Source organism: Haliotis cracherodii, unplaced genomic scaffold, assembly GCF_022045235.1.
Source record: "Haliotis cracherodii isolate W230 unplaced genomic scaffold, xgHalCrac1.p SCAF_17, whole genome shotgun sequence".
NCBI lineage: Eukaryota > Metazoa > Mollusca > Gastropoda > Lepetellida > Haliotidae > Haliotis > Haliotis cracherodii.
In genome coordinates, this window is record NW_027266272.1 from 26,871,391 (window position 1) to 26,894,630 (window position 23,240).

Genomic DNA, 23,240 nt, shown 5'->3' on the forward strand with positions numbered 1-23,240 from the left:
GGGGGGGGGGGGGTAGAGGGGTGTTGCGTTGAAATGTCAAGTATTATATTTTTATATTGCTGTAGAATTCTTAAACAATGGTACCACTTACATGCTTCTGTTCCGTTGAGCTGCATGAGATTCCTTATCTATGATAATGAAATAGTGTAATGGTTATTCGAATTACCACCTGTTTATATAACCGTAACGTTGGTTGCATTCACAACGTAACAATGGTCAAAAGACATACCTTTACTTCGATGATTAACTAGATTTTACGAGCGCTTCCAGTTGAGCCGATAGTCAGTAATGACATTCTATTGTTTAACACTTTAATAAAAGGCACATCAACCGGTTCACAATGTGCAAAGCTGCTATTCTCTTTGTAGTTCAAATGCTTTCCAGTACTCACCACGTGCTCCCTGCGTGTCGTCAACCCGGCCCTGTTGACCACGCCAACCTCCATCTGAACTTTGGCAGTCTCGAGGGCGTCCTTGGTCACCATCAGCCAGCAGTTGCTGATGAACAGTTTGTACACTCGTTTGTAACACACGTTCAGGGCGTTAGGGCAGTAACAGTCGTGTACTCTGTCCGTGCATTTGTGCGGCTGCAGTGATTAAAATCACGTGAACACTTATGTACATTCAATTAAAAAAGAACATGACTGGTTGATTGGTCCCACAATGGTTTTTTTTATGAATTACTAATAATAAGAATAATATTAAGCTTTAAAGCATGAATACGAGGCACATATAGCAGCGTTTCGAAAGGACATATATGGACTCAGGAATGTTTAATATGGGTAGCATTATAGAACGTGATTTTTAAAACAAACACTATTTAATATGATAATAATTGGACAATAATGTCTCAACCATGATACAATATGTTAGCGTCTATGCTATGCATAGCTTCACGATTCATCATTAAGAAGGCTGTATTCACCAGAATAGAAGCAATCGTCAAGTTCTTGTGGGTCATTAAATGGCCGTCACCAATCTCTGTAACCTTGACTGCAAGGTTATCAATCCCGCTCTCCTGGTCTTGCATTGTCACCTCTAACCTGTGAACCGTGGAAATATTAAAAGCAAAATACTATCTTCATTTACAATTCGGAGAACGAGACTTGGTTGAAGCAGATATCACGCATGGCCAATGACATTTTTCTGTCCCATGGGATTGCCAATATCCAACGACCTTAGACTCAAAAACAGAATCGTAGGTTTCACAAAAAAACCGAAACCATCTGAGACATGAGTGAAATTGTGTGACTTGCTATAATATTAATACTGTTCAACGCGTCGTTAAACCCAACTCAAAGTTTCTCTTTCCAAGATTGTTAAATCATGGATTGAGAGTTAATTAGAACCTTTCCATCTGAAGGATGACTGCATATTCCTAACTTTCCATTGGTTTAATAATTTCCTTCAAAACCCTACTAGCCAATATCAAAATACACTCAACATAAAATTCAGCAAAAACATGTATAAGAGTATAGATTAATCAATATGTTTACCCTGAGCTGAAAGGGATGGTTGATAGTTCGTTTTGATGGAATGTCATTTTGCTGAACTGTGGTTCAGTCAAGTCATAGGTTACTCTTGTGAAGTCCACTTTCTTGTTGTCGACGACGTCCCTGGCCCTTATCCACACAGTAACGGTGCTCCCGCTGGTAACGTTGTCTGAAATATGCGAAACGCCATAAATCCGGACACCTATGCTCCAGGTGAAATCGTCCGTATTGACAAAATTCAGTGTTAACGAATCACGAGTTTCTGTAATATCATTTGACGGGGTCCGAATGACGATACATTGAAGTACCCTATATGATAACAAGTTGAAGCAATTCACAGAATGTTTGCAGAAGGTATTTTTCCAAGGTCAATGCATTGTTCAGACTCAAGATCGATTAAACGATACTTACACATAAAGAAAAAACATCGTCTTTGCCTAAATGTCACACAAAATGCATAAAATGAAGTAGCTGTTTCATAGCTATCTTGAACAATTGATGACCTACTGTGTATAATGTACTCACCAAGTCTTTTTTGCATTGTAGTGTTCAGACCAGGGATCTCATCCCAGTTGGGAGGTGTGGCTTGTGTGCTACCTCCAGTCTTATTAACAGCATGTGTCCACTCAAACCTGACAATGCCACGTACATTGGGGATAGCTGCTGTGGTTCTTCTGCCATCATGATCATCATTTTCATACGTCACTTCCTTGTAGATTGGTGGATTTTCAACAACCTTTACCTTGAAGGGGAGGATGTTGTTGAGAAATTTACCACTTTCATGGACATAATTGAGAAAATGGTTTTGCCAGTTGATCACTAGTGGCTTGGAGGCATCGGTCATCCACTGGAAGCCCTTGTCTTGTACAGCAGATGATATGTACAGGGCATGGTTTGGATCAGTGGTCACTTCAGACTCTTTGTCGTACAGTGCAAACCTTCTCATGTATACAGAGTTATTGGCCTTGTCCATGGCTTCAAGGACGAAGGAGTACATCCCTGGTCTTGTGGGGGCATAAGGGAGAGGGTTGGAGATGGGGTCGGTGTGGTCAACTTGCCTGTGAACAAAAGGTCTCAGTTTGTCTACTTCTGTCAAGCTTCCATTCCCAGTGGGTTCAAGTTTGAAGGCTTCCCATGTGTATTTGTCCATTCCAGATTTAGCATCAGTCCACCCTTCCCACTTCATGGTGACTGGCATCTATATAAAGCACACAACAATACATTTTCTTTATCCAATTCCTTACAGGATGACAGAATGTCATCAAACCTTTCCCTTAAACAAGAAAATGATTATCAAGACTTTTGTATTTTTATTCAAAAGTCCTGGCAAGTATTTAAAATCATTGTGTTGTTTGTTTTGTAAAAAATAAATGGAAAGGTTTAAAGTCAACTATTTGGAAGCTGAATGAAATTGTTTGCTTTTTATAACCAAACATTTCTATATATTCAAAATCATCAATAAAAGTTAGCTGCAATCAACGAAAGTTTGGGACACATATATACCAGTTTCGATTGTCAGTGTTTGAAGAACTCATTTAACAATAGAATATTAACAATGTCACTTGGTTACAAAGGTCAAGGACACAATATTGTGTATGACACACAGCGAAACATGTAAAAAGTACGAAATTCGGAAATTTCTGCCAAACCCAACTATTTGAAATTGAGCAAAAGGCACCAAGCCGCAGAGGTCCCAAGCACAGATATGGAAACTGATCCTGCAAGGCCAGTCAGCTTAGTATCCTCGCTTAGTTTCACAATTTGCATCTCTAAAGTGGCCAAACCTTGTAAAATGCCTCAGCTATGTCCCAGTCAGCCACTGTTTTTCAGCATATTATACTATTGTTTTAATAATGATAATACTTATACCAGTAATTTCACCAGACTCACGATGGTTAATTCTGACTCGGTCGCCGATTGACAAGGGCGACGCCACCTTTGTTTGTAAGTACTGAAAGTAGTACCTACCTGATCTCTCATATTTGCATCTTTATCCATGATGGCCCCAACGGATACCGTTTTTATCGGTTTACTTTATTGCCGAAATCCTTCCCATTATATGATAAAAGCCAGTATGCTGTAAAACAACCGATATGATCACTGTGATCTTTGAATCACTTACCTAGATTTTTTCAAACAATGCGTTTTTTAGTAGCTTAGAAAGACACTGCCATCTCTTCAAAAGGCCATGCATTACTCCTATGTAATCGAATTTCAATTAATTATAATCATTGGGCAATTCTTACCGTCACATGGTTTCAGTACAAAACCCATGTCTTATCGCAGATATGCCTTTGTTGAAGGTTCTTTTCATATTGGTAAACTAATGTTGAGTCCAGAAGAAATTCGCCTGATGGTATAATGATTATACATTTATGCTGTATGTGAGGTTAAAGTACGATAAACAGTCTTACATTTGTGAATTCTGGGTGAATCTGAAAAGCATCACTGGGGCTGTTGTACACCGGTTCACCCGTGTCAACGTGGAAGGCCAGAGTGCTGACAGCATCCTCTCCAGTATAGTGTTGTGTGGCTGTAGTATCTGTTCCGACTAGCTTCCGGAAGCCACCACTTGAAACTCGGAAGGTCAAGGTCAACCTTGATAAACACATATTTTGTTCAGAGGCATTGGTTTTCAGAAAGTACGTTGGATTTTTTACCATAATTCATTCTGTGGAGTTGCGTCCCTTACGCATGCCAGGGTCTAATGATCGTGACCACGAATCCTTAATTCGCACACTCTTTCCCCCTCGGTTTGTGAGTATCTTACCAATGTCATGAGTTTCATCAGATCATCACTTTGTAGTACTACACTACTGCTCACAACTTACTTACCTCTGTATCGCACTACAATGCAAGACTGCGGAACTCTCTCACACACACACACACACACACACACACACACACACACACACACACACACACACACACACACACACACACATACATGTACATGACAGCCTCCGTGGTCTAGTGATAGAGCGTCCGCCCGGAGAGTGCAAAGTGTTCGATCCCCGGCCGCGTCATGCCAAAAGACGGTAAAAAATGATACTTGTTACCCTGTCTGGCGCGGACGCGACGTTAAACCCCACCTCACCTCACCTCACCTCACCTCACCTCACCTCACCTCACCTCACCTCACACACACACACACACACACACACACATTGCAAGGCCTGCAAGGCCACTGTAGATGTAGCGGTATGACTTACCTGTCACCATCTGTCAAAGGATTAGTGTAATTTGTAGTAAAGGTACAGGTGACAGTTTCCTTGGGGTTTTCGGAGCCAACCGCATCATCACACTGGTGTTCCTTGTCTTCTGAGTTAATATCAGGGCCACCTTGCCAGAACATAAATACTTTACATGAATGTACTTCATTTTAGACAACGATAATAACGTGGCAGCGGGAACGGTTGTTGGCTTATTTGCAGTGAGTGATTAAGTTAGTGATTGAAATAGGAAACACACTGAATGATGGATGTACGTACACCTAGGGAAAACACTGGACAGAACCTAGACTTGAAAGTAGTTTCACTTTTTTTAACATGCCTTTCGCGAACACCTGGTGTCAGATCATAACCGTAAAAGCCGTAAGCGTAAAAGCCAAAATAGCAGTGAACACTATATAAATGGATCACTCGCTGAAAATCAGCAAGAATTCGATCACTACTGATTACTTACTCAATTTGAAGAATGCTCTCGCAATTCCAGTCTTAGCTTCGGGGATATAAGCAGGGGGATATGGCAGATCTCTGCCTTTAAACATAGCACTGGCCGTCACGTTCAGCTTGTTCAGTTGTTGGCGATTTGTCCATACGATAACCTTTTCCTTCTCCTCCGTGCCATCTGCTATGAGGCTATAGATGTCCTTGCTCATCTGACCGTCATCTTCCATGTATGAAAACTGTGCCCGTATCTGTGTGACCTCAGGTACCTGGGTATCCTTTACTGTATGGTGAAATATCATTCAAATTAATCCTATTATATTAATACATTCTCTGGAATGTGTCAATTCACACTTTCAACATTGACTCCTTGTCACTACCTTGACGTATATGTGAGCGGTTGCGGCTGAGACTTCAGGCAAGGGCATTTTTAAGGAATGACCCTGTTGAAAATTTTACATCCGTATCTTATCTGGAGTTTCAAACGTCTGAGACCTGCATCACCTCGGGCTTTCCTCCCACACTAAGCTGACACGCCTTGATATGACTGGAATAATGTTAAAAGCGGCGTTAAAACCAACTCACTCACTCACTCATGCTGAACGTATTAAATGCGAAAAAACAGTTTCTTTCAATGTAACTAAGCGTCCACAAATGTGTATTGCAGCATCACACACCAATGATATGCTAGCTGAAGTGCCAGTACAATTCATCATTTAGGTCAATCAACTGCGTCACATAAATTAGAGGGTAACTTTGGTCCTGTAGAAATTTAACATCTTATCTAATCATATGTTTAAATTAGTTTCATTGTGACAGACTATTTTGTTGCAGTGTAGAAGACTGTCGTTAAAGGCAACTAACGGAATCGGGTGGTCAGGCTCGCTGATTTGGTTGATACATGTCATCGGTCCCAAGTGCACGGTTCGATGCTCATGGTGTCAATCACTGGATTGTCTGGTCCAGGCTCGATTATTTACAGACCGCCGTCATATAGCTGGAATATTGCTGAGTGCGGCGTTAAACAACAGACAAATCAGTGTGGAAGACACACATAATGAACAGAAAGAAAACTGTCCTCGATTATTGATTCTAAAGATGTAAGTGTAATAACTACTGTATACCTGTGTGTATACTGTCTATCCACTAGACACATGAAGACAAAGTGAAGGCAGTGTTTTGAAATGTCAATAATATTTCCTTGCCCACGTGTCAGTTGGCAAAATATAAAAAATGACTCACGATGTATGCAAAACGTTTCTTCGAAGTCATCCATACAGTTACAGACAACCCCAGCACCATTTCTTTGGCATTCTCCTGGATAGCATGGTCGCTCATTATTACAGTCGACTGGAAACAATTAATTTTAGATCTTTGCTGTATAATAGTTTTCAAGGAAACACAATGATATTGATTAAATACCAAATCCTTCAAAACGATTATGACCTTCTCGTGGTGAATTTTGTAAGTGTTGCAGAACGTGCTCAATTCAACAAAACCGACACGGTGTTTATAAATCTTTCTGCATACAATAACACAATATAAAAACCATGTATAATTTATTCATAAGGACATGTTTTTGAGTAAACGATATACTCTTATACAATTTCGATTGAGTTGATATTGTACAACACGGACCACTATCCCACTTACGTCCAGTGCATGTCGCTCCAGTATATCCGCTTCTGCAGCTGCACCTTCCTGGGGACGTGCATGTACCTCCATTACTGCACCCAGGGTAGCAGATTGCTGAAAGCAATTCAGCAGAGAGTGTGTTGTGATATTACCAGCGAGAAACTACAATGTACGTCTTGACTATGGATTAAGTAAGACGCGTTCTATGGGTGAACAACTTCTTTATTACAATTAGTCCGAAGTTTCGGTGTAGATCCTAACACCTTTATCAAGCAAGTGCAAGTTGTTCATCCATAGAACTCGTCTTACTTCATCACACCAACTTCTAAATGCCACTGAAAGAAGTTGACTATGGATGATGTTCACCACAATGTCATCAGCTTCTGCAACATCTAACTTCATGAAGTTATGGTGCATGTCTTTATGCAACAATTCCTGCTTGCCCATGTCCACTCATCAAACAGACTCACAATTGGATGATATTGTGACTTTCTATATTGAGTACTTTACAAAAGAAACGATAAAGTGGCTATTGTATTTAACAGGCCTTTAAACGACATAAGGCCAAGGCAATGCACGGGTGAAGTTGCTGTTATATGACTTTTGGAAACTACTCAAAAAACAAAAAAGCTAATGTTTCATCGAAGTGAACTAATTGTGATTTTAAGGTCATTTCACAACATACCATTCATCATTTTTGAAAATGTAACCTTTTTTCCATGTGTTCACTGACCTAACAAGTGAAGAACTGTATTTCAAAAAGAAAAGCAAACATAGAGCTAATTCTTCATTTTGAAATACTTCAGAAGCCCGAAGCGTGAAGATCCGGGGTAGAAAAGGTCTTCAGCAACCCATGCTTGCCGTAAAAGGCGACTATGCTTGTCGTAAGAGGCGACTAACGGGATCGGGTGGTCAGGCTCGCTGACTTGGTTGAAGCATGTCATCGATCCCAATAGCATGGATCGATGCTCATGACGTCAATCACTGGATTGTCTGGTCCAGACTCGATTATTTACAGACCGCCGTCATACAGTTGGAATATTGCTGAATGCGGCGTTAAACAACAACAAACAACAACAACTTCAGAAGCACATGCTTGTGCTTAAATGGCATGACATCTGCATATAGGTCATTTTCACTGTGAACATGCATTTATCTGACCTATTCATATTTTCTAAAACCATACAAACCGATATTGCAGTTTTCATCTCCATTTTCTGTCCACCCGGGACAACACTTGTACGCTGTAGTGTAAATGGGTTGGTGTACCAGTGCGTGAGCACAGCAACTGAAACATGAAATATTGATAGCATTAACATCAAAGTATGCACTCTGGTTGAAGATCTCTCCAATCTTTGTTTGCACCGAGAGACAATAGTCCACAATCACTTGACATTGTTTTGGACTCTACTTCTAGCTATAGTCTATGTTCCGGACAAAGCTGATCGCTGGTTCCTGTTGATAAACATGACCATGTTTCAAAGTAAAAATCAAGGAAACCCGAAATATATACTATCCCTATAGTTAGTCCGTTGCAACATGTTCACAAAAGCGACAAAGTCCTTTCGATGATAACAAACAATGGTAAATATAGAAACGGAAACCTACCCCCACCACCAGCAGGGACAACTACACACGTAGCTTGATGTGTATGAGACTTTAGTGTAGGGACATGCATGTCTGAAAGAAGAACATTCATGTTATTATTAATTAAATAAATAAGTTTCCCCCAATATAACACTATGCTTGTAACAGTATTCGATTACCTCCTCTGTTGATTGAGTCACCGGTGTCAGAGCTCCGGGGAATTTTCCTGAATATATATGTTCATGATCTCACCAAGGGATGTAAACAGCATGAATATGTCAATCGTGCATTAGGAAAGATCGTAAGTGAAAATGGGCATCACGCTCGAACTATTCAAAGATGCCATGTTTGATCGTACACGCCATTCATCTACATTTAGTGTTTATGTGACTATTTAGGAACAACCCTTATTGATTACGTTATTGTATCCAGCAACCTTTTTTGAAATGTGACAACTTTAGCGTCGTTCCATGTGGCGAATCCGTTCATTTGCCGATCTCGTGCACGTTTCAGTCACGGGATCATCCTAACTTTTAACCCACCCACTGTAGGACTTTTTCAATAAAAGAATCCGACTCTTGTGTTCTGGGGCCCGTTCCACAAAGCGATCTTATAGCGCTAAGTCTGTCGTAAGTCTATGTTAAAGTATGTAACGCTGCGAAATCAATGAAGAAGAAGTTATCTGGTATCTTAAACAATCAAATGAAAATGAATGTTTATATTATAGGACGGAAAGAGACATGCTACTTAAATGTTTTAGGTGTTGCAACGGTAATGTCTCATTACAATTGTATTTCAAATCTCGGAATATATATACCTGTGATAATGAATGTCCATATTCTGATAATATGAAAGATAAATCATTTTTCTTTCATACATGTTTCCTGAACGTTTTGTCGGACACTAAAACAGTTCAAAATTTCACATAAATCGCCAATTTACGACTGAAAAGTGGTTTGAACATTTTATAAATTTACCTGACACTCCTGAACATGATTTGAATGAGGCATGAATATGTAATCCCAGAATTGTTTTAAAGTTGCCCAAGCCATTTTTTTACCATATATGGAACATGTATCTAACATACTGTTCGTAAAGCCACTTTACAGCTTCATGGTGTACTGGCATAAATATTCCACTGAATGGAAAAGGTTATACTCCCAGAACAATTACAGAACAATTACATTGTTACGTGTTTTTAGAAAGGCACTTACAGCAGTACTAAATAATAGGTTAGCTTATTGGTCCAACACTTGTGATAATATTGTGGAATCACACGCAGGTTTTACAACGCTGTAGCACTATTGACAATATTTTTATTTTACAAGTGGTCGTCCAACATTACCTGTCTTAAAAAAGTGGAAATTATATGAAATTATTGTTGACTTTTATATAGACTTAATTAATTTTTGAATATTTAAACAAATTATGGAATATATTTAACATGTCTCCAAGCTTCGCAATCTATTTACAATTGAGTTAAAGGCTTTGTTAGCTACTTCCTTTTGAGTGTCCTTTAGGACAAAGACAAGGCTGTGTTAAAATTTAAGTCCACTATTATTCACTTTTTTTAACAAATGAATTAGCAATTGGCTTCCTGTGGACCAGGTATCCAGTTCCACCCTAAACCTGTTTTTATTGTTATTTGGAGATTGTGTTATCTTGATTTCTGATACAGTGCTACAAAGACGCATCAATGCTTTAAAATCTTTTGTGACAATTACCGTTTCTGCATTAATTTTGAAAAGAAAAAGGTAAATGTTTTTGAGAATGGAGGAATAATATCATTAGAAATAGAAGTATGATGGACAACCAGCTTGTTTGTGTACCTTCATATAAATACTTAGGATTTACGTTTACTAAATCTATATCATGGTCCAAACATGTTAAAGATGTTTCCTTGCAAGCTAGAAGCTGTTTTTAAATGGGTGTCAATACTAAAACCGTTACCATTTCATTTATTCTTTCAAAATATTTGACGCAAAGAGGAGTCAAATTTTACTCTATGGGGCAGCAGAATGGGGTGTAAATCGTGAATTATTTGAAGAAATTGAAACTGTAAATATATTGGCATGTCAGCGCCTGCAGAGTGTAAATCTACAACTGCAAATTATGTTGTTAGAGGTGAATGTGGAAGATGCCCACTACACTATATACGCGTTGTACAATGCAGGTGTGAAGCTTAATGTATGCCTGACTCCAAAATCAAATGTCAGAAAATTCAATATTTTGTTACTTATATATGTGACAGTGTTTCATTTTATACAATTGATATTATTGTATGAAGCCTAAATCATGTGATGGGATTGTGACTCTAATTTACATAACAATTTGTTTCTACGAACTAGCAGTATTTTATCAATAGAGTTATTGTGTGGATAGTCTAAAATAGTATACTGATTGGCGTAAATAAGGTCATTGCAAACCAAAATAAGTATACTGTCGTGCAAAAGAAGATATACACCCATGCTTGATGGTGGCTATTAATCAAACAAACAAGAAATGGTTTTCGATGGTGATGTATTTGATACAGGTTGTGTTTGGAACAGTGTTTCGATGACTGTCTTCAGCCTAGTAACGTGTTGATGATGTCTGTCATATTGTGGTCAAATAATTTTGTCCGGCAGTTTATAATACTCGTCAAAAAGTACCGCCTTGGTATTACTGATATGCCCCGGTCCAACGCTAGTGTTATTAAATCCTACAGCCGCACGTTGTTTCTATTGTGAATCAGGCTGACGTCACTTTCAACACAACATTGCTAGACGCTATACATCACGAGTGCAAGCAGCATTATTTGAGAACCAAAACATATAGGTTTTACGTAGCCTCAGATTGGAACCTAATAAAACACATACGGGATGAACTGGTGCGACTACGTCATCCTGAACCAGAGACGGTGCAATAGGTACGTACACTGTACACTACAGCCTGGGTTGGCTAACATTCCCCAACGTGTGATCCGTACTCGCATAAGTCCATTTCCTCCCGTAATGTCTTCATATTGGACAGTGTCCACTTCTGTCCTGTGTGAAATATGTTATCATTCATGTGTTCAGAGGTGCAATAAATGTATGACCCCCAACATCAAATATCTGATTATTTCAATATATGCAGGACAATATGGGAGATCGTTCACGTTATCTGCGTGAATGCAACTTCCTCCTCATTCACACATTTGTCAGTTTTACAGTCACAGGCAGTCACATATAGTCACATATAATATAGTTACATGCAGTCACATACAGTCACAGAATCACATACAGTCACATATAGTCACATACAGACACAGGTAGTCACATATAGTCACATATAATATAGTTATATGCAGTCACATACAGTCACAGAATCACATACAGTCACATGTAGTCACATACACACACATACAATACAGTTACATACAGTCAAATATAGTCAAATATAGTCACATGCAGTCCAATATAGTTACATACAGACACATACAGTCACATACCTCACATGTACAGTCACAAAGAGTTACATATAGTCACATACAGTCACAGAATCACACAGTCACATATAGTCACATGTACAGTCTCATATAATACAGTTACATACAGTCACATACAGTCGCATAAAGGCACATACAGTCACATGTAATGTAGTTACATACAGTCACATATAGTCAAATGTACAGTCACATAGAGTTACATATAGTCACATACAGTCACATAATCACATACAGTTACACAGTCACATACAGTCATATACAGTCACATATATTCACATACAGTTACACACAGTCACATAGTCACATATACAGTCACATATTGTCACATGAACAATCACTACAGTCACATATAGTCACATACAGTCACGTGTACAGTCACATACAGACACATACAGATACATAAGTCATATATACAGTTACATACAGTCGCATACAGTTACATATATATTCACATACAGTCATACATAGTCACATATCAAGTCACATGAACAATCACATACAGTCACATGCAGCCACATACACAAGCCGTCACATGGCATTCCACATGCATACGTATTCTCTCGGATTCTGGTTCAGACTAGGTCAGCAGTAACCTTTGCTTGTAGTAAGAGATGATTAAAAATGATCAGGTGGACAGATGCGGTGAACTGAATCATTGCGTGTCATCATACCCCATGGGGTTAGGCGTTGTCCGTAATATCAGTCACTGGTTGTCGGATCCAAACTCAATTATCTCAAATAAACTCTGCCTGGTCGATATAGCTCACGCCGCGTCTGTGTCTGACCAGCTGGTGGGTGGTTCGATTACCTGGCCGAACCATGCCAAAATAAATTATTTGATAGGCATTACTTGTTGACGGAACTTGACGGATGACAAAGTTGACAATTTATGGACAACAACTTCTTTAATTCTGTAAAAAGCGACATTTCGGTATAGATCCTTATACCGTTGTCATGCAAGACTCTCAGTCCATAAATTGTGTCCACTTTGTCATACCAAAATACGCTTTAAAATGTATTTTAAGCCTGCTGGTATCCATGGTAAACTGCGGTTTGGCACTATTGACTGATAAATAGTAAAAAAAACACAATATTTTCAATGAAGAATTTGTAACTGTTGGAAGAAGAATTCGTTTTTAATGTACTGATTGAACACAGGAGCGCATGTGTTATACACGTGGGACCACTTCATGTAAGATACTCTACTTAAGAGTAAGTGAGTGAGTATGGTTTTACACCGCTTTTAGCAATATTCCAGCAATATCACGGCGGGGGACACCAGAAATGGGCTTCACACATTGTACCCATGTCGGGAATCGAACCCGGGTCTTCGGCGTGACGAGCGAACGCTTTAACCACTAGGCTACCCGACCACCCCCTCGGGGTTGTTTATCGTACAATATAACACTGAAGGGAAAATAAACCATGGGATATTCATATTATGTACAGCGTCTTTAAGGATGGTAGGAACATGTACAAGCTATACAAAAATACCCGTATTAAAATATGACTCCCTCAATACAATCCGATCCGACCTTGGAAATGTCGGACAAGTCCACTTTACGAACAGGGGGTTAAGTTTGGTATTTCTCGGATATTCTCATAATTTTCACATCGATTATCTGTACCTTTTCTCCAAAATACCGATTGTTATATCTCTCCCACTCCACATTGCCCAGCTGCATCTATGGGGAACATCTCACCAGAGTAAATACATGTCATCATGCTACAACAATGTTGTAAACACGCTTCGTTATTCATTGTTCTTTGCGATGTTTTGTGTTTTTGTTTGTTTGTTTGTTTGTTGTTGTCTGTTTTGTTTTGTATGTTTGTTGGGTTTTTGTGTGTTTTGTTTGTTTTTTTGTTTTGTTTTTTTGTTTTTTGGGGGGGAGGTAGATTATGATTTTGAACTGTAAATGTGCGTGTAATCAATGTGAGACGAAATCCCAAAGTGGCTGAGTTCATGGACGTTTTGACCAACGGACCCTGGTGAAACTCATGAATGAAATAATTTATACCGAATCCCTATGAGACTAGTATTGAATATCCGATACAAGACTTTTAAACGATCAAGGTTTGACGTTTATTTTAAGTCGCCAGAATTAAGTTGGCATGTGCACTTTATCCACTTGTTTATTCGTGTTCTTCTGTTACCATTGTAATTATTCTTTTGCTCTTCTACTTCATTGAGAGCAATTGGGAAGCCTAGTGGTTAAAGCGTTCGCTCGTCATACCGAGTACCTGGGTTCGGTGGTGTTGTCACCAATTTATCAACAGACATCTTTAATCGGTTAGTAGGTTCCGGTAATTTGCTGATCACGACACAAACACGAGTTCATGGTCTGATATTGTTCTTAACCAATTAAAATGATCTATGAGGACATGTGACAAAGACAGGCCAGGCCGAACATTTTAAAATGATACCTTCAACATTAGGAGAGGAGAACGCGGTTTGCAGCCGATCGAGTCGAATCCCGATCGTTCTAAGTTCTCCCCATTTAGTGACGAGCCTGGCTGGTCTGACCCTGTCGTGTATTGGTAGGTGGACTGAGAGAAGTAAAACTTATGCGAGTATAAAGCTTGTGTTGCGTTTCTTTATTATACGAGTATAAATGCTGATGGAGACAATTCGGATTAAGCCTCGTCAGACCAATCAGTCCTTGACTGAGATAAGCCGAGGCGTACAAGCAAGGCGAGCTGCAAGGTCATGGCTACACTGACCACGAAAACAAGGAATGACAATGCGTTTAGGTAACTGTAGTAGGGCCCGAAAGTAGTTATGACAGTACCAACTGCAAGTCAAAAATATTGCCAAGAATTGAGTCATCATTCGGCCTATCCCGGAGAGACACGAGGGCCAACGAATAGGGTCGTAAGAAATCTCGCGTTATTTTTTTTTTGTAATTGTAGCTGTCACGTGTGATAAACACGGAAAGTTTTTGCAAAGGGCGAGCAAAATCAGGGGCAGCTCCCAGTTTGTAGTATGCCCCATAAATAATCACATACCACCACCCATTTCCGGTGTCTCACCTTCGGTTCTTTGATCTACATTCCTATGTAATACTAGATATAAGTACCTTGCCGCTTTTAGTGAGTGAGTGAGTGATTGAGTGAGTTTTTTAACAGTATTCCAGTTATTTCACGGCGTGTCAGCTTAATGTGGGAGGAAAGTCGGAACTGATACAGGTCTCAAACGTTTACCACTTCGATGAAATCCATGAGCACGGGTATGGTGCTGACAAACCTAGAAACATAATCGGGGCGAACCGGGATTCGAACCCACAATGATAGGTTTCTGGACGCAACTCTGCACAGCGAATCATGGTGTCTTGGACGACTGGTCCACCCGTTCCCCCCTTGCCGCTTTTAACATAATGAGGAACCTAAAGTCCGTTCCACTATAAGACAGAGCTTCCGGTCCAATGGCTCCATCCCCCGTTTGACAAAAATATGCCCTATAAGTATAATGGGAAAGTCCTATGTCGATAGCTAAACTTATTGAGGAAGATATACACTTTTTGAATGGGGAAAACACTTCTTGTTGGGGAACACACACGTCACATGCACCCTGTCTTTCAAAACAGACCGCCTCCGTGGTCTAGTGGTAGAGCGTCCGCCCGGAGAGCGGAAGGTCCGGGGTTCGATCCCCGACCGCGTCATACCAAAAGACGTTAAAAGATGGTACTTGTTGTTACCCTGTCTGGCGCTCGGCATTTAAGGGCTAAAACAAGGACTGGTCGGCTCGGAGTCAGTATACTGTGTCTGAGTGGGGTATTCATGTTAAACTGCGGCATGGTATCTCAGTGAGCTAGCACTATAAATCGGCATCAGTCCGGACTAGTACAAGCAGCCACACAAACACACACACGTACATGCACGTCGCTATATAAGTGCAATAATCTTGGACGCGACGTTAAACCCAATTTCACCTCACCTCTTTCAAAACACATAAGGTCCCATGCGTCCAACTTCATTAAGAAGAAAAATATATACCCTTCCGGTTTAATGTCATCTCTTCCGGTTTGGGAAAAACACATCCACACTTTCAAACAGAATGTCTCATGCCGCTAGTAACCTCAATAACAACGTCATAAGAACTTCCATGTCCCATACCATCACTTCCGGTTTGGAAAACATATGCCCAATGCAATACAACTTTGAAACAGAAAATCCTATGCTTCTATTTACAAAACAATAAGCACCTCCGACTTACTGACCTTGACAGTTAGTCTCATGTCTGAAACATCCTTAATAGGGAATATATATGCCCTTCCGGTTTAATTACATCACTTCCTTTTAAGGAAAACATAAATCGTATGCAAACCAATTTTAAAACATGAAGTTCTTTGCCTCTTGCTACTTTCATAAGAAGGTGACCCGTGAAGATCCGGGGTAGAATAGGTCTTCAGCAACCCATGCTTGTCGTAATAAAAGGCAACTAACGGGATCAGTTGGTTAGGCTCGTTGACTTATACTAGTTACGATACGGAAGGGCCACCGACCAGCAGTACAACATCATGATTTAAAGTGTCTCCCAGACCAAACAATTTATTCCATTTAACGTTGTATACTGCCCTGAGTTTTTGTTACATAAAGCGTACATCTGTGCTTTTTACAAAATGGACGCTCGAAAGCTATCTTCAACATCCGGGTTTTTTCACTCTTGCTAAGTACTTCCGGCCTCGTCAAACACTTGGCGGCACCCTGCATAACACTTTACCCATGCGACAACCACATATATACACTTAAAAGAAAGTAGATATGAAATACAAATCTTAAAACCAAATATAAGAACATCAAAACGATGCAAAAACGTTTATATCTGTAAAACATAACACCAAAACACACCCAACAGTCGCGCCACGTGCGTAGTGTGTCCTTCCTGATTTGGACACTTTCAAGGAAGATCGATTAATCTCGGTGGATCATTATTTCTGTCAATCTTATTGACTCTGCTTATCATACAGTTGTGATTTACTTGAGATCTAATTCATTGTTTGTGTTTGAACGAGCAACGGGCGCATCTGCAGCGCATGGAGCGTCCACTGGCTATTGACATGCTAGAAACTAGCAGAAATCAGCGTGCCAACGTTTCACAGTCTGTGATTAGCAGTGATTATTTGTTGGATGTTTTTTCAATATCATCAAAACTTGATCCTCAGCAAACTTTGTGTAGTATCGCTCCGCCACCAAACACTAACCACTTCCTTGTATGTACAACAAGGAGTACTGTTATAATTCATTAGTCAATTCTGTCATCATTGATACTACAGCTTCAAAATGCCTGTTATTAATACGGTTTCACAAATGTTGGTTGGTTTGATGTTGAACGTCGCACTCAGCAATATTACAGCTATATGACGGCGGTTGGTAAATAACCGAGTCTGGAACTGACAATCCAGTGATTGATATCATGAGCATCGATCCACGCAATTGGGATCGATGACATGCATCAACCAGCGAGCCTGACCACCCGATCCCGTTAGTCGCCTTTTACGACAAGCATAGTCGCCTTTTACGGCAAGCATGGGTTGCTGAAGACCTATTCTATCTCGGAATCTTCACGGGTCTTTCACAAATGTAAGCTACCTCTAACAGATACTGCATTTACAGAGTCAACAGGGCAGGACATGCAGTCACAAGACTAATGAAATATCTAATTCAAAACGTCAACGCCAGAGAATAATCAGTCTCGAATATCTTTGTTTGTTTGTTTGTTTGTTTAACGCCGCACTGGGCAATAAGTAATCGAGTCTCAACCAGACAACCCAGTGATTGATATCATTAGCATCGATCCACGCAATTGGGATATGATGAAATGCATCAACCAAGTCAGCGAGCCTCTCGAATATCTCCCGAAGCAGATTACATATGGCGTTAAAAGCAAAATACTGTTGCAAATTATTTGAATGAATTAGTGATGACACCAGGTGTTCGTCAAAATGGTAAGCATACAATGCTCTAACGTCAGTACCAGGTTGTATTTTGGGGGTTTGATTTTGTTTGTTTTTCCACGCGGCACTCAGCAATATTCCAGCCATGTGACTGTGCTCTGTGAACAGTTGACCCTATAACGACAAGCATAGTCTCCTTTTACGGCAAGCATGGGTTACTGAAGACCTTTTTTAAACCGGATCTTCAGGGGTTGTAAATTCCAGTGCGTAAATATGTGTGAAAAGTCCATGTAACGGTCACAGTATGGGACATCATAACATACATTGTACCATGTTGGCACGTGATGTATAATTTTTACTAAAATTTTGATTTGTCTGAATGTCTACCATATAATTTCTGTAAAAACGCAGTAACAGGGGCAATAACAATAGTTTTGGATCAGTGTTCAGTGTTCCCTCCTACAAAGCCATCTTAGCGTTATGACTGCAATAAAGCCTACGTTAAAGTATGGTGGTTACGATTGTCTTAACACGTAGATAGGTCCGTGGAACTGGCCTTGGTTAAAACGCTTAAAGTTATTTCATGTCAGATAAGTCCGACTCTTTTGTACACAGATCAATCAAAAGATTTAAGAGAATAGAGAAAATCGACTTACTGCCTTGTACAATCTTCTTTAGGAACTTTCACATAGGACCACAAACACAACATGATATAGTTTATGGTGATTGGTTAATGTGACCGATATCCAATGTATATCGGGGGCACGGGTGGCCCAGTCGTCTAAGGCGCCGCGATTCGCCGTGCAGAGTTGCGTCCCTTGGGCACGCCAGAAACCTTTGATCGTGGGGTCGAATCCCGGTTCGCCCCGATTATGTTTCTAGGTTTGTCAGCATCATACACCGAAGTGGTAAACGTCTGAGACTTGCATCACTTCGGGCTTTCCTCCCACATTAGGCTAAGACGCCGTGATATAATTGGAGTACTGTTAAAAGCGGCGTTGAACCCAACTCACTCGCTCCAATGTATATCAACTCACTGGTTCGCAGTGCTGGATACTGGTGTAAAATATTATCATTGCATGATGACCCCTCCATAAAAAAGGGTACAACATGTTTCTTTATTTAGATAATGTGGGGTATAAAAAGTTGGCTTCAAATATACTGAACCGCAAAAGAAACGACACCCCAAGTAACATTGCATGAAAAGTGGTCATTTGAATATCTGGGTAATATTTGTTAAAGTTTCTAAAATTTAACATACCTTGTCCGGAAAAAATGAAATTTGATGATAAAAAAACAAAGCTGATGACAATGTAAACCGATCGCCCAAACGCATCACGAGTTCCGTGCAAATTGAAATGCACATGTGTTCCCCTATTTCTTGCCCTATAAAAATACACCCAGATCCGAAAACATTCATTCGTTATTGAATTGCTACCAAATCAGCGAAAAACCAAGCCCATGGACGACTGCAAGTAGCCAATGCATTTCAAGTCCACGTAAGGACCATATATAGGCTCCAGCAACGGTACAAGACCACCAACACCACAGATGACCGACCACGTACTGGAAGACCAAGGGTCACAACCCGACGTCAGGATAGTCAAATTGTGCGACAGCATCTTCAAGATTCGGAAACTGCTCGACAGACCATGGGGACACACCAGCGACACACCGTGCGTCGACGATTGACGAGCAGACACCTCCACTGTCACAGGCCACACCGAGGACCCATTCTGACACCACATCACCGCCGGCACCGTCTTCAGTGGGTAACACCTCACCAGCATTGGCGCCACCAGCGGTGGAGAAGAGTCCTCTTCTCAGACGAGAGCCGTTACTGCATCTCAAGAGCAGATAGCAGAGTGAGAGTGCTTGTGTTGTTGAGAGAGACTCGTTGGGGGTTCCGAGCATCATGGGGTGGGGTCGAATTGGTCTTGCACAGTGGGTCGACTCTGTGGTCTTCAAGAACATCGGTCCAGGGAGAGGCAATGGTGTCACAGTAGCTCGGTGCATTGATCAAGTCTTGAGACCACACGCTATACCCCATTTGGCACGTCGCCACAACCACGAGTTTCAGCATGATAACACCCGTGCCCACACTGCGAGAACAACAAAAGACTTTCTCCAGCAGAATGGCATCAAAACCATGCAGTGACCTGTCCTCAATCACGATTTAAATCCCATTGAGCACCTGTGGGACGCGATTCAAGGACGGCTGAATGACGTCCGACCAACTGCAGCTGAACTAAGTCAGGCGTTCCTCAGAGTGTGGGCTCAAGTGCCTATGGCCTTTATCAACCGCCTCATCCATTCCATGTATCGACGTTGCATGGCAGTCATCAATGCACATGGCGGACACACGTGATACTGACTTGCGATGCTATTTTCTCAGAGACTAGTGTTGTGTTTCACTTTAAGAATATTTGACGCATTAATTTCAACCCTGATGATCAGTTTTGCCAAGTTTCGTCTTTTTGATATGTCTCAAAGTATCTTTACAGTGTTTGGACAAATAAGTTTTCTCATATATCTATCCATGGTGACGTTTCTTTTGCGGTTCCGTATATTAGATATCTACTATTTTCTCATGGTTTTGATTTTATTTGACTGTCACAAACAGTTGGAGATAAAAAAATGTTCAATAACAACGTTGAAGGACAGACAGACAGACAGACAGACAGACATGTTTATTCAGTAAAAGGCCAATGGCACAAAATACAGACATGTGAGTCTGTCATTTACAGGGCACAGAATTTATCATTAATTATTTTGTGAGCACAATATAAGAATTTACAAACTAGAAATAATGTTTGCTCATTATGATTACTAAGAATATCTATTGCATGAGAATTACTGTAATGAGTAGGCATAGGAAGATTAACAAGGTATTTTTGTCTTAGGGCAGAATATAAATTACAATTAAAGAGTACATGAAATTCATCCTCAATGGCATTAACTCCCTTACTACTACAATAGTTACATAATCTGAGTGAACGGTCTGTTTTACTATATCTGCCAGTTTCTAAAGCTATATTAAAATTTGAACATCTAAATTTAGTAAAAACAATTCTTAAATGGGTAGGGAGTTGACATGACAAGTACCTTTCATCATTTAACATGGATTTAAAATGCTTATAAAGATCACATTTTGGAGAAGAGTTTACAGAAGCACTCCAGAATTGCTGTAAATTATCTTTGAGCCTTTGCTTATAATGGAGAATAAAAGCTTTAGAGTCACCCACCTCTTGATTGAGCCATACAAAACCAAACCCAAATTGGAATAAAATATTTCTCACTTTAGTCGCCCAGGTTATCCGCCTAACATCATCTAAAGATTTAAGCATTAAATAGCATTGAGAAGGTAATCTGTGGGGTTGAAGATGTAAGAGCCTGCACCAATATTTAATTACTTTAATCATGTAAGTGAGTTGTAAAGCAAACCTCCCACATTCCCCTAAAAATATATTTGAGCAGGTTGATTTGTTTACTTTTAAATAATGCTTACAAGAGGCGATTTGGACAGATTCGATTTTTTTACAATAGCAAGTACCCCAAATTTCAGAGCCATAGGTTAAGATGGGGGTGACCATAGAGTCAAAAACCTGTGGGGTGATATTGATATGTTTTATCAAAATTGTATATGTGCTATTAGTAACAGTTTATGATATAGCCTTTATAGATAATTTATACGTTTGTTATAACCAGAAAAAAATCTTTATGCAATTAGCGAATTAAAGCTTCGAAATATTTTAGTGGAGTTTAGAGGTGGACTATTACGGTTGAGAAAAAATGAAGGTAGAGGGCAAAAAATCGATATATGCATGAGAAACTGTCCTTTATGTCATGGAGGTATATAGGACGAATTTCATTTGCTATTTGTATGTGCTACGTTAGATGCCATTAGAAGTAAATATCTACCAAAGACATGTATAACTAATGTTAGTATGCATACATTTAAAACCATCATTGCCACAAACGATACAGAAGAAAAGAAAATCAATTTACCTGTTTAATTATCATGCGTATGAAAGAAGAAAGTATTTGTTAAACAATGTTTCAAATTATGTATATTGCCTCTACCATACTTGTAAACTGTTATTTGTAAATTGGCTTATGACCTTCATACTGAATAAAGTGTTGATTGCTTGATTGATTAATTGATTGATTGATTGATTGATTGATTGATTGATCTCCTGCACATTTGATTCAATTCGTACAAACGATCAATGTTTTTGTCTGTTAACACAAATCTAAATTGTATAACAATTTTCGACAAACCATTGCCGCCATTAATCACAGCCATATAACAGATTCATATACGACATATATTACAACGGTTAGGAATGAAAATGGTCTTTGAACAGTTGGGCGTAGTCTCTCTTTAAACGCCTGAAGTAAACACATAACACTATCAGTAGAACGCTAAAACGAATCCTGCTTTTAGAATACTACTTGTTTCAATTTTCGTGAAAAAGTAAATCATCTAAATGAAATTATATATCTTACCCGCTCCATTGAACAGAGTGTCTAACAGCGAGAGCCAGCATGAAAACTACCAATACAACCGCAGCCATTCTGAATGATCATTAGGGTGACGTGTTTGGGACTTTATACGCGCTAACAAGGAAGTTGGTTTGGTTGGTTTGTTGTTTAACGCCGCACTCAGCAATAGTCCAGCTATATGACGGTGGTCTGTAAATAATCGAGTCTGGAACTGACAATCCAGTGATTGATATCATGAGCATCGAACCACGCAATTGGGATCGATGACATGTATCAACCAAGTCAGCGAGCCTGACCACCCGATCCCGTTAGTCGCCTTTTACGACAAGGGTTGCTGAAGACCTATTCTACCCAGGAATCTTCACGGGTCCTACAAGTACATTAGCATGATTTGTTATCTCAATCGCAGTTCAACATGAGAACAGATCCTGTCATTTATACTAAAACCTTAACATGCTGTTTCATTTAAATTATTGATTCATGACGACGATGAGTATGCTGATGATGATGATGTATGAAATAGTGTGTGTTTGTGCAGGGTGGGGGGTGGGGGTGGAGGGAGGCTATTATCCATATTATGAATCCGTGAAGGGGTCGGTGTGGGGGGTAAGGGGAGCAGCCGATCCTTGCCAATAACGTGTTTATATCATCGTGCGTTTAACCATATATCGTGAGTTGATATTTTCAGGACTTTCAAGATACCATATGTTCTACACATACATATATGTATGGAATATTAATTAAAGAAAACATGTTATGTAACTTCATTTGTTAATTGTAATTAGTCATTTCCCGTCACATCAGGAAATATGTACCTTCTAGCACATGATGTTGTGAGTTGTTTAGTCCACAATGGCACAAAAGGAGGGCGGAGCACAGCGTGTTTTTTTAACTTCCTGTGAAGCGACTTACCTTGTTTTGGAGGCGAACACTTTTTATCCGATGAAAACGGTATCCAGGAATAAGATAAGACTGAGTTTATATATGTA

General features: G+C 39.8%; 1 protein-coding gene across 1 annotated transcript in view; it reads right to left on the bottom strand.

Moving 5' to 3' along the window:
* Nucleotides 1-22,322, bottom strand: part of LOC139465021 (uncharacterized) — a 35,389-nt gene extending 13,067 nt beyond the window's left edge. The window contains exons 1-13 of the mRNA XM_071246693.1: nt 22,255-22,322; nt 8,404-8,475; nt 7,986-8,083; nt 6,814-6,909; nt 6,403-6,510; nt 5,177-5,443; nt 4,705-4,834; nt 3,907-4,090; nt 2,018-2,690; nt 1,496-1,661; nt 925-1,042; nt 392-586; nt 92-128 (exon numbers count right to left, since the gene is read on the bottom strand). Of these exons, the coding sequence (XP_071102794.1) occupies nt 92-128; nt 392-586; nt 925-1,042; nt 1,496-1,661; nt 2,018-2,690; nt 3,907-4,090; nt 4,705-4,834; nt 5,177-5,443; nt 6,403-6,510; nt 6,814-6,909; nt 7,986-8,083; nt 8,404-8,475; nt 22,255-22,322 (2,212 nt within the window). The remainder of the gene's footprint in view (nt 1-91; nt 129-391; nt 587-924; nt 1,043-1,495; nt 1,662-2,017; nt 2,691-3,906; nt 4,091-4,704; nt 4,835-5,176; nt 5,444-6,402; nt 6,511-6,813; nt 6,910-7,985; nt 8,084-8,403; nt 8,476-22,254) is intronic.
* Between the last annotated feature and the right edge of the window lie 918 nt (nt 22,323-23,240).